This window comes from Schistocerca gregaria, chromosome X (assembly GCF_023897955.1).
Source record: "Schistocerca gregaria isolate iqSchGreg1 chromosome X, iqSchGreg1.2, whole genome shotgun sequence".
NCBI classification, from domain to species: domain Eukaryota; kingdom Metazoa; phylum Arthropoda; class Insecta; order Orthoptera; family Acrididae; genus Schistocerca; species Schistocerca gregaria.
In genome coordinates this window covers 698,065,902-698,079,064 of record NC_064931.1, presented here as the reverse complement: position 1 = coordinate 698,079,064, position 13,163 = coordinate 698,065,902, and the positions used below count along the sequence as shown (strand labels likewise).

Sequence of the window (13,163 nt, the reverse complement as noted above, 5' to 3'; positions counted from 1 at the left end):
AGGTAATTCATAATGTCTTGACACAATGTATGTTCCAAAATCCTGCTGCATATCGACATTAACGATATGGGCCTGTAATTTAGTGGATTACTCCTATTGCTCTTCTTAAGTAATTGTGCGACCTGTGCAACTTTCCATTCTTTGGGTACGGATCTTTCATTGAGCGAGTGGTTATACATGATTGTTAAGTATGGAGCTATTGCATCAGTGTACTCTGAAAGGAACCTAATTGGTATACAGCGTGGACAGAAGACTTGCTTTTATTAAGTGATTTAAGCTGCTTCACTACTCTGAGGATATTAACTTCTAAGTTACCCATGTTGGCAGCTGTTCTTGATTCGATCTCTGGAATATTTCCTTCATTTTCTTTGGTGAATGAATTTCAGAAGGCTGTGTTTAGTAACTCTGCTTTAGTAGCACTGTCATTGATAGTATTTCTATTGCTATTACACAGAAAACGCATTGATTGTGACTTTCCATTAGCCTACTTTATATACAACCAGAAGACTCTCTTTGGATTTTCTGCCAGATTTCAATACAAAGTTTCTTTGTGGAAACTATTAAAAGCATCTCACATTCAAGTTCATGCTAAGTTTTGAGCTTCTGCCGAAGTTCAACAACCTTGGGGATTTTGCATTCATTTGAATTAGGCATGTTTTTTCGTTATTTTGAGAACAGTGTTTAGACATGTTTTGTGTATTGTGGGAGATCAGCTCCATTGCTTATTAATTTATTTGGTTTAAATCTTGCAATTACTGTGAATACTATTTCTTTAAATTCAAACCACATCTGGTCTACACTTACATTGTTAATTTGGAAAGAGTGGAGATTGTCTCTCATTAAGGCATCAAGCGAATTTTTATCTGCTTCTTTCAACAGATATATTTTTTGTTTATTTTTGGAGAATTTCAAGTTACAGTATAAAGTCTAGCTATGACAACCCTGTGTTCACTAATCCCGGTATCCATTTTTACGCTCATTATTGGCTCAGGCTTATTTGTTACTATGGAGTCAAGTGTGTTTTCACAACCACTTACCACAGTCCATTAACTAACTGTTCGAAATAAAGCTGTGTGCCAGGAGTTTCAGTTCCTCTACACGAGTCTTGAATCCATTTATTGTTCCACTGTAGTATGGGAGCTATTTATCACAGGGATTGAACCTTCACCGTCATTCCACAGGGGTGGGGAGCCCGCAACAGGTGGAGGTTCAGCCTTAGGGCAAGACGTTAGCTCCAGACAGATTTCACATTAGCTCTGAAGCAGAAGCAGTAGAACCATCAAGTCAAATGACATCAGCATGATCCAACGGTCTACCACCTGTTGTCACCTGCAGTGGAAGTTTTCCAGTTGCTCTTTTTGGTCTGGGAGGGCTGTGTAGGAGCTACTGCAGCAGCAGTGGAGACAGTGTCATATTTCTTACCAGACTTTGCATTTGGAGGTACCACGAGCTCCACAATGGTGGTGACTGTTGGTTGCTCTGATGTTCTTGGGAGGTATATGGGCTCTGAAACAACTGCAGCTTGACAAATGCACTGACAATGCAGGTGTTAGTGCTAACAGTAGCATCCCCTGTCTGGGTAGAAGTGCTGGCTTTTGAAATAGGCTTTTTAACGGCAGAAGCAAAAAGTGTAGTGAATGTAGGAGGCTGCATGTCCTTATAAATCTTCTGAGCTTCAGCATATGGGATCCATTTTGATGTTTTAATTTTCTGTATCTTCCTTTCTTCAAGGAAGACACTGCAGTCCCTACTCAGAGATTAGGTGATCCCCAGAGCAATTTACACACTTCAGAGTAGAAGAGCAACCAACTCCGTCATATGTGACCTTGCCACATCTGCCACAAGTAGCAAAACAGTGTGCCCAAAGCACTGGCATTTGTAAACAATGCAGGGGGTTCGGGACATAAGGCCGTATGCTTAGACGAAGGAAACCTGCCTCAAAATGCTCTGGGAGATTCATGCTATTGAAGGTATATATCATGGAGTCAGATTTTATGAGATCCCCATCCAACCTTTTCAATATATTTTTCATATTAATGATCCTTTCTTGAGCCCACTCATCTTTCGTCCCTCCTTGGGAATGTCTACCAGATCTGTATATGACAACACTTTTGCTGTAATTCAAGGTGTTGTGGAGCTCCATTACCACGGCACATTTGCAAGCCAGTCAGCTTTTCTGAGGTTTGTTGCTTGTTTGGAACTAGCAGTTTCAACCAAACAGTGTTTCATTACATAATCACTTGACTGATTTCAATGTACCTGTGATGCCCTCTAAACCTTTTTGAAATTGAAAGGAGATACTTTCTCAAAGCTGCCCTCATTATGTTTCACAATCAAAAACACATTCTGACCAGCAGCATGCATTTTATCACTAATGAATGAAGAACTCTTGTAAGTTCAGAGTCTGGAGGCCTGGCTATACGAACCCTCTTGTTGGAATGGGTGGTAGTACCTACCATTCCGCAGGGAGTAAGAAGAGGAAATTCTGAGGGTTCCATGTCAGTCCCACAAGCAGCTAGGGAAATAGAAGTCTACATGGACCGAGCCCCGTGTGCCTAAGTAAACCTGATACAACTGAGATGCGACAGGCTCCCCAGAGGCCATCTCATTGGTGCATAACACACCTTAAGATTGAGGTTTTTGTTTTTAGTTAAGCCAAAATCCCTGTTCTCAGTAACACAGTGTTCCACCACTGTGCTACATGGTAGTCACTGAAGTGTGCCCAGAGTCCCCCAGGTCACGAACCCCTAGGTTCCCAAGCCTGTACCCAGCAAATGAATGCTAAGTCCCTGAGGGCCATTCGGCTTCTTCCATACCATTGTCACTTCAGTGCCACTGAAGGGGCATGGGCGCAAATAAAAAATTACTCTGCTGAAAACAAGAAAAAAATTCACTGTCTCTTAAGCTGAAAATCTCCTTGTAGTAACTGTCAGTCCAGTGATGAGTGACAACTAAACAAAAATTGCGAACAGCACTGTGTCATCAGAGAGCCAGCCAGAAATGAAATAGTTGTGGAAGGCTGGATCAAAAATTTGATTATACATCAGGGAGGGAGCAGTGATAGTTCAAGCAATGCTGAAGGAGAATATTCTAAATCAGTTCCTGATGTACTGAGAAATTATTCTGTTACTCATTTTAGAACTAACTAATAATGCTCATATTTAACAATGGGAAAAAACTGCTTTAGTTTAGTGATCTGCAAAAATAGTATTTATTTCTATTATGAAGTTTGACAAATAACTTTACAATATTTCAGCATACTAGATACTAAAGAGCTCTATTCCATTTTTAAGTTTTATTACAAGTAGCAACTGTAAATAAGCAAATATGAACTGTACATTGCTGACTCTTGTTTTTGCTGCTACAGAACACGTGTAGTATGGACCAGGTGCAAAGTGCCATAAGCCTTCTACATCTACATCTATAATCTGCAAATCACAGTGAGGTGAATGGCAGAGGGCACTTCCCACTGTACCAGCCATCAGGGTTTCTTCCTGATCCATTCATTTATGGAGTGTGGGAAGAATGGCTGTCCGAATGCCTCCAGGTGTGCAGCGACTATTCCTATCCTATCCCCACAATCCCTATGTGAGCTTTCCGCAGGGGGTTGTTGTATATCCCTAGAGTAATCATTTAAAACCAGTTCTTGGAACTTTCTAGGGGTAGTTTATGTCTGTCTTCAAAAGTACGACAGTTCAGTTCTGTCAGCATCTCTGTGACAGTCTCCCATAGATTAAACAAACCCGTGACAATTTGTGCTGCCCTTCTCTCTATGCATTCAATATCCCCCGTTAGTCCTACCTGTACAGGTCCCACACACTTGAGCAATATACTACAACTGGTTGCACAAATGATTTGTAAGCAACCTCTTTTGTAGACTGATTGCACTTCCCCAGAATTCTACCAATAAATCAAAGTCTACCACCTGCTTTATCCACGACTGAACCTATGTGATCATTCCATTTCATATCCCTATGGAGTGTTACACCCAGATATCTGTGTGAGTTGGCTGACTCCATCATTGACTCATTGATATTATAGTCATAGGATATCACATTTTATGTTTTGTGAAATGCAAAATTTTATATTTCTAGACATTTCGAGCAAGTTGCCAATCTCTGAACCACATTGAAATCTTATAAAGATCTAACTGAATATTTATGCAGCTTCTCTCAGATAGTACTTCAACATAGATAACTGCATCATCTGCAAAAAGCCTGATTAATAATGTCTGCAAGGTCATTAATACACAATATGAACAGCAAGGGTCCAAAACACATTTCCCTGGCACACACTCGATGTTATTTCTACATCTGACAATGACTCTCCATCCAAGATAACATGCTGTGTCGTCCCTACCAAAAAGTCCTCAAATCCTGTCCGAAATTTCACTTGATAGCCTGTATGATCGTACTTTTGACAATAAGTGTATGTGCAGTACTGAGTCAAATGTTTTTTTGGAAAACAAGAAACACAGCATCTATGTCGTTGCTTTGATCCAAAGCTTTCCACATGTTGTGAGAAAAGTGCAAGTTGGGTTTCAGTGATTGAGGTTTGCAACATCTATGCCAGTTGGCACTGAGGAGGCCATTCTGTTCAAGATACCTAATTATGTTTGAGCTCAGAATATGTTCTAAGATTCTACAACAAATCAATGTCAAGGACATTGGACGGTAGTTTTGTGGATTATCATATTTGTGCCATGTTTGGCAATATTACCATTTGCCAACCTGAACTATCAATACCAGTCATTTAGGTCATTGACTGTATACAGTGTGAACCTGAAATCCAGCACCAAAATTTTCCAGGCTATTCAGGAATGCTTTCCGAGTATTTTTGTGTGAGGCATCAGAGATCTCCAGTGACCTGTTACAAAGCACTAAGGTAATTAATGGTTTATTCTGTTTGTTACCCCAATTACACTTGTGTTTGTGAAAATATCTTCACAACAGTGTATAAGCTTCTAATATGAAATCACTCAAACATGTAACACAATAATGCAACAATTCTCAACAATATGTGTGAACTTTTCTTACTGTGTAGCATTGTTATGCCACTATTCCATTGCATTCAGTGAATCCATACACTAGGTACCATATGAACCAACTCAGTTTTCATCAGGAAACCTATCTGTGGTATGGTGTGCCACTTGACTTGCAACCAACACTGCCAGAAAAACAAATTCAAGACAGAACCCAACAGTACTTAATGCTAGCTGGAGGGTGAAGAATGATGTGGGTGTTACTTTTGTCAACAGAAAGTACCATGAGGGAATTGAACAAGCTTGTTTCCAAACAAAAGACAGAGTGAGTATCATCGACATACAACACAGATATAAAAATAAATATGTAACAAATCAATTTAATTGCAACACTCTTTAATCAACAACCTGTGATTTAACTTCCTTGGACTAGTGTACAACTCTATTCAATAAAAACTTTGCTCATAGATGTCTCAGGGTCAAGCTATAGACTGTCTTCTTTATGCCCTAAGGTGGTAGTGACCAGTCAATCCACTACACTGGTGATCCGCAGTAAGTTGGTTGAGGGCAGACATATAATGTGGGTAAAAGATTATTAAACACAAAGTAACAGGGAAGTGGCAGTCATAATGTATGCTGCACTTCCTATTTATATTTTACATAACTCGTTTATTTAGCAAGACATAGCTTCCTATTGAATGATGGTCTTCATGAAATAAAATATGAGTTTATCTAGTAAGAATGTCCCACTTGCAACTTAAGTAACAGCACACGAGTGACTGCAATCTCCACTTAATATGCTCAAATTACTAATTGTGTTTATGCACCAGCTCAGATGCATAAGCCAAAGTCCATGTATGATGAAATACAGTCTGATGCTCTGACAGCCAAAGGCACAGTCACAAGTCTCTATTCAGAATCTGTCACCTAACTGCACACCCAGTCGCAAAGAGCACAAGTCTCCAGTGGTCATAACTGAAAATCCATTCTCATGTCATAAATACCAAATCAGGCCTCTCTGTCCAATGGCCATAACAGCAATTCTTGCATTTTCCAACAGTTCCCAATAGCAGATCTTCCACCACCAAGTCCACAAACATTACTAAACTTTAGCTAATGGGATTTCAAGTAGCTTCCAACAATATAACACACTTCTTACAACAATTCATGTGCAACTGAAATGAAAATGAACTGGAAATGTAAACGGAACTGGTCCACCATTCCTATACTAATAATTCTACAATTAACTTACATAAGTTACATGAAATATTATTTGATACTGTGTCTACTGACACTATTCCCTTAGACATGGATGTATGATTAAGATACAAAAGGGTGTGCATTTATTCCATTTTCAATTAAACATCACCAACAAGTTTAATACGTTAAATTAATGTGATATACTACTGCTTTATTTATAAACGTATGTGTGGAGTACTCTCTTCATACTTCATACATACTTCATGTAGACACTTGTCATCATAGCATATTCATTTATTGTGTAGACTCTAGTTATACTTGTGTATGTACATGGCATTACATTTCTTGGACCCAGATATAATCCTTACAATTACTGCGCCAATATTCCTTGTCTCATGCTACGTTATTAGAAAGTTCGTTCTCTTCACAGTCTTGGCATTACCAAACAACACTTAGCTTTAGACATCTGCAGCTTTTAGCATCCCTCACAGCTTTTACGTGTTTGTGCTTAGGGTCAGATGCTGACTCTTGCTAATCCCTCTTTTTGTCCATAGGCCTTCATCATGCCTACCTCAATTGCACCCATTACCATTTGCCCAATGCCCGTTTGTATACACATAGCACAATGAACAGTTTTTTTTTTATTTTTATAGTAATTCTATGTTGGAGGCGTTTCCCAAAAGAGAACCATCTCTGGAACTCTTCAACAGCTTAAGGTAATGGTTACACTCCTTCCCCCCTCTGGGCTTTTCACAACAGTTTTTATGGACCATATGTTATTGTTCAAGCTTCTGGGCATCTCCACAGCAGTAGAACCTTACTTGGTTTCTCCAGGTTTAAAATATAAGACACAACAGCAGCCTGAGGCTTCCTCTTCAGTCTTGTCACATTACACAACAGAGACCGCATGTCCCATATACCAAACTACTCAGAAAATATCCAAAATTTTATCGGTGTAGTTTTATTTTATCCTGGTATATACCATACACCAATACTGGTATATGATGTGTGATCAGAAAGTAGCGGGAATATTATGTTTTTCTTAAAGATGTTTGTTTGTCCCACTCAAAGTAAACTCCCTCAGATATAATATGCTGGTGCCAGGGCTTCTTCCAATCTTGGAGGCACTTCCGAAACTCACTTTCTTTTATGGTGTTAAGGTCCTTCAGCGATTCTGTTTTTATCTCATCAAGTGGCAAAACGACATCCTTTCATGGTTATCTTCAGTCCCGGGAATAGAAAGAAGTCGCAGTGGCCATGTCCAACGAATAAGGTGCCTGGGACAACATAAGGCATTATACCAAAATGATTATCAGCTGCATAAGGCACCACTTCTGGTATGAAATGAGAACTGTTAAGTAGAAGAGACTAAATGCCATAAACAAACCGTTTTACCATTTACATCCAGCACTGATCTTAAATTAACTTTCGTTGTAGTACTATTAATGAATAAGACTGTGACGTATGCACCACGGCCTCTCTTTCTCGTGGGTCTCACTATACCGTTATCGTCTGGGCTATGTCAACACGACATCATTTTTGGGCAAAATTCAACCATTTCGGAACAAACTGTGCTGCTACAAGTTCCATACCCAACACATCTGACAAAACTGCTTGGCATAAGCCAAAGAATATAGTGACTGCATCACCTCTCTGGTGGCGATTTTCCAGAACCATTTCCTTTACTTCTCCCACACTGTCGTCAGTAATTGATGTGCTAGGGCAACCATCGTCTTCAATGTCTTCGACACCCTTTATGAAACATTTACACCACTCTTAAATACTTGTCTTACAGTAGATTCGCCAAAGCCACAGTCAAATACCAAAGGATGCATTAAGCAAAAATACCAAAATAAATCACACTGAAGAGTCAACGGAATTTGTATAGGCATGAGTATTTAAATACACAGATATGTAAACAGACAGGATATGGTGCTGTGATCAGCAATGCTTAAATAACACAAGTGACTAGCACAGTTGTTAGATCAGTTACTGCTGCTACAATGGCAGATTATCAACAATGAAGTGAGTTTGAACATGGTGCTATAGTTGGCTCATAAGCAAAGGGACACATCTCCGAGATAGTGATAAAGTGGGCATTTTCGCGTACAACCATTTCACGAGTGTACCGTGAATATCAGGCATCCAGTATAACATCAAATCTCCGACATTGCTGCAGCCGGTAAAAGATCCTGCAAGAATGGGCCCAACAACGACTGAAGAGAATTGTTTAATATGACACAAGGGAAACCCTTACGCAAATTGCTGCAGATTTCATCCTGGGATATCAACAAGTGTCAGCATGTAAACCATTCAACAAAACATCATCGATATGGACTTTCGGAGCCTAAGGCCCACTCATGACTGCACGACACAAAGATTTACATCTTGCCTGGTCCAGTCAACACCGACATTGGACTGTTGATGACTGGAAACACATTGCCTGGTCGGACGAGACTCATTTCAAATTATATTGAGCAGATGGACATGTGCGGGTATGGAGACAACCTCATGAATCCACGCACTCTAAACGTCAAGATGGTGTAGGCTGTATAATGGTAGTGGGCATGTGCAGTTGGAGTGATATGGGAGCCTTTATATGCCGAGATACAACTGAGACAGGTGACACATACGTAAGTATCCTGTCTGATCATTCCGATGGACTACGGCAATTCCAGCAGGACAATACAACGCTCAGACATCCAGAATTACCACAGAGTGACTCCAGGAACACTCTTCTGAGCTTAAACACTTCCGCTGGCCACCAAACTCCCCAGACACAAGCTTATTAAGCATATCAGGACTACTTCAGACATGAGTCGACTCAATGCCATGTCGTGTTGCAGCACTTCTGCGGACTAGCGGGAGCCCTACACAATATTAGGCAGGTGTACCAGTTTCTTTGGCTCTTCAGTGTATATGGTTCACTGAAACTGACAGGTACAGTTGAGAAGTAACTGGGGACTTTTACGTGAATCAGAAAAATAGTGCAAACAATGAGCAAACTACTACTTGTTGTCAGTGAAAACAGGTGAAAAATTCCATTAGACAGAATGGATAAAATTGACTGTTGAATCAAGTAAGTTATAAAAGTAAGAAAATTAAAACTGGAAGGCGGAGTTTTTATGCAAATAAACTTGGATGGACAGTGACATTACTTCCAGAAAATGTTGGTAGCCTCTTCATGTTGAAGACATAATCATCAATGTTAGTGGAAGCCACAGAATATTGGATCAATTTCTGGGTTCTTACCAGGCACCCAGTCAATTATTAAAGTGATCGCACAAAAAATTTTCTAGATAAATGTGAGCAAATGTGGTGCAGTCAAATGAATTATTTTAACATTATTTGCATAAAATCACCAACAAGTTAAAGAGTTATGAATGAATTTCATTAGATTGTTTGTAAGAACTTTATGCAACCACATAAAACCTTTGACATTTATGAAACACGGCATATGATTTTGAACTTGAAGTTTGCAGAAGTTGTGAGACAGGATACCACGGAGTGCCTGTAATATATGTTGCAAAAATTGAGTTGTGACTCTTACACTGATTCTCAAGTTTTATAGATAAAAAAAGTCTGGAACATAGTGTGGCTATGGATCCATTGTGCTTTCTATGCAAATAAGTAGTCGCTGTTCTGTGGTGATAAATGCTGTAAAATACAATGAAAGAACTTTTTTCTCTGCTGCCTTCAGGCGAGGGCATGACCTGCTTCTAATACTATGTTTCCTCATAAACTTAATTGTATGAAACAGTGCTGTATTTATTCCAAATGAAAAACTGCATCTTCCAACCACTTGGTATATTACATTATCAGTACAGACTCAATATCTTGAATGGCTATCAAACTCTAACTGCTGGCCGCTGTGGCCAAGAGGTTCTAGGAGCTCCAATCCGGAACCACGCTGCTTCTACGGTCGCAGGTTCAAATCCTGCCTCGGGCACGGGTGTGTGTTATGTCCTTAGGTGAGTTAGGTTTAAGTAGTTCTAAGTCTAGGGGACTGATGACCTCAGGTGTTAAGTCCCATAGTGCTCAGAACCATTTTTTGAAACCCCCAACCTGACCTTGGTCTTATCAAACACTGTTGTACACTGAACAACACATCTGATTGCTCATATACCACACCTGGTTACAGTGTGGCATTGGAACCCTCACCCATCTCCCCTGATAATCTTGAGTTTGGTGAGAGATTGATCTGTAATGCAGCTTGAGGTCTAGTTTAGCTTGAAAGGTGACAATGTGGCCATGAGTTTTTGAAGCAAATGAATGAGAAAATCAAATAAAAGTTGTGGTAACAAATTAACTGGTAGTGCAACCTTATGTTTATGTTCACCCAATACTGAAAACTTTAACATGGGTCCAATATAAAACTTTTAAGCCAAAACTCACCCCCTCCAAACAATGCATATTGGACCATACAAAATTACAACCAATGTCTCATTAGAATATTGTCGTATCTAATTGCTTCTGTATAAAAGTAAAACGGAGGACATACTATGTCCATGCCTTTGGATACTAGTCACCAGGCTGCATGTATTGGGTAACTGAGCCTGCAACAGTAATGCTATGTTCAGCAGTCACCAGGACTTTTGCATAATAACGGATACAGCACAAAAAAAAAAAAAAAAAAAAAAAAACTATGCAGTTCTTATGATATTGAATGTTGCACTTGCTTTGCTGATGAGACTGAATTCCCTAATGTTACTTTTCACAAAATTGTGCTCTTGGGGCATGTGAACACTTTCTTCACTTCAGCAGTGAAAAGAATGTATGTCTGTCCGTAGCCCTACATAATGAACACCAACATATTTGTCTTGCATTTTATCAAACCTAAAGCCAATCAACATTAACATAAATGGATGTACTAAAAATGCAGGAAACAATGTGAAGGCTTGGAACCCTTAATCATGGTTCTTGTCATTTTAGTAACAACAGATTTACATGAACTTGCTCCCATGTTTCTAAACAATAATGTGCTCTTGTAAAATAACCATTAGGTTCGGTGCCGATAATACTGCGCAAAAATACGTGAAAGAGTGAAAATATTCAGCCCATGACCTTATATTTTACCTTTCATTGTAGGAATTAATGGCATAAGGTACAAGAACAGTTTTTCTATAGTTTCAAGAATCATAGCAGCAATATGTATACTCATTGCTATACATATCTGAAAGCCCAAATAATTAGGATAAAAGCAGTTTTGAAAATATATTTGAAACATATAATCCTTTGTTCTCTTCGCCCTGCTAATGCTTAATCTGATCACATTATCAGTGGGTAACAATGGTATTCTCGCCTTTTACTCGCTACTTTTCATAACAGAAAGTGAGAAAAATTGTTTGTCAAATAAAATGACGCAATGATGCATCTAATATGACAGGTAGGCCGCAGATTGAATTGTAGCTTAATGCTACTTAATTTAGACATCTACGAACGCTCTAGACCACACCTTCCTGCCGCACGCCTACAGAAACCATTCCTCGTCTTTAAAAGGACAGTGGCTTGATTCAACAGATGCCGCGTATGACGTAACGCCTGACGTCATAGCTAAAACGAATATCTCCCAAACCTTGCTACAACGTTTGGCCTGTCATCCCGTACTGTTGTTCTCGAAGCCTTAGGGGGGAAAAAAAATTAATCTAGTACTCATCTCAATAGTTCACTCATAGATTTTCACTTGTACTACAAACTGCAATAACAGCACTAGGGATAAGGGTTGTTCCTCGGGAGAAACTTTCCAACTTGTAGATAAGGGTTTATTGCCTTGCCGAGTGCCGATGAAAAAGTTTATTAACGAAAGTTTACTGAATAACGTCGAGTATTATACGATTGTAAGCAAAACTTACACTATATGGTCTCCCCAACAATACTGCTTTCCGCTGTTTATATATAATCAGCTCGCGTGATGAGCATTTTTACAATAACCGGCAAGGTTCATTTTATGTGAAGAGATTAATAAGCGTATATACCAAAATCAATAATTCGTCTTTTGGCAACAAAATAGGTTAAAAGAATGTCCCGGCATGATTCTTACAACAATGTTCGCTAATACAGCAGCTAGGGTGTGACCAGTGAAAAAGAAGAATTGAAATAGTGAAGTTATTGTTGCTTGGTTTGTAGATATAGAAAGCATCATTGAACACCACTATCCAGCGAACGCTTCCGATAACAATCACACCTTTTCCGTCCATAAACAGTGGAATTCTAATATGAAACATTTTAAAATTTATCATCACATGCTTAACGCGCCAAACCCGTACTCATACGTCAATGTGCCAACAAACATTGTTGCAACGTAAGTTCATCATAGACCTTATGTCAACAAAGAGATGGTACAATCTGAACGCTTCCATGGGATCTTATTAAATACACGCTTTTGTTGAAACTAGTAAGGTAAACAAATATAGGCATTTAGTTAAAATTTTAAAGCTCACTACGAACAACTATTTGTAAACAGTTATTTTTGTGGCACTGTCTACGTTCATGTCCCTGGAAGTTTAGTAAACAATTTTCAAGAGCACTTCCTGACATAACTTCTTGAAGTATGTGGGTGGAGACTCTCAGAATCGGTTAATGAAATACACATCACAATTTGTCAATAGTGTTAGAGATGTAAATTTTACATACCTGAATGAATTGTATAGTTATCGCGGATTTCCCAACTCCACCACCCCCTACGACAACGAGCTTGTATGTCTGTGCGTAACTTTGTCGCTCCGTCTGCTTCGACATTTCGAAGTTTTAACACTCGCTTCTCTTAGAGCTGTACCAGCGCTGTATTTTAGCTACCTCTTTCACAGCATGACGTAGTAGTTTACATATCCATCACACGCGCACAACACATTATTACTACAATTTTAGGCAGAATTCTTCAAACCCTCGATGAAAAAAAACTCTCTGTGTATCATCAAAGCTTCACGGGTCGTCGACAGGGAGTGCGCGCGTCGAATGTTCTTACATAAATTGACCAATAGAT

General features: G+C 39.2%; 1 protein-coding gene across 1 annotated transcript in view; it reads right to left on the bottom strand.

The window, feature by feature from the left end:
* The window catches only part of LOC126297407 (ras-like protein 2), an 84,538-nt gene extending 71,614 nt beyond the window's left edge, over positions 1-12,924 (bottom strand). The window contains exon 1 of the mRNA XM_049988165.1: positions 12,815-12,924. Coding sequence (XP_049844122.1) covers positions 12,815-12,919 — 105 coding nt within the window. The 5' untranslated portion in view covers positions 12,920-12,924. The remainder of the gene's footprint in view (positions 1-12,814) is intronic.
* Between the last annotated feature and the right edge of the window lie 239 nt (positions 12,925-13,163).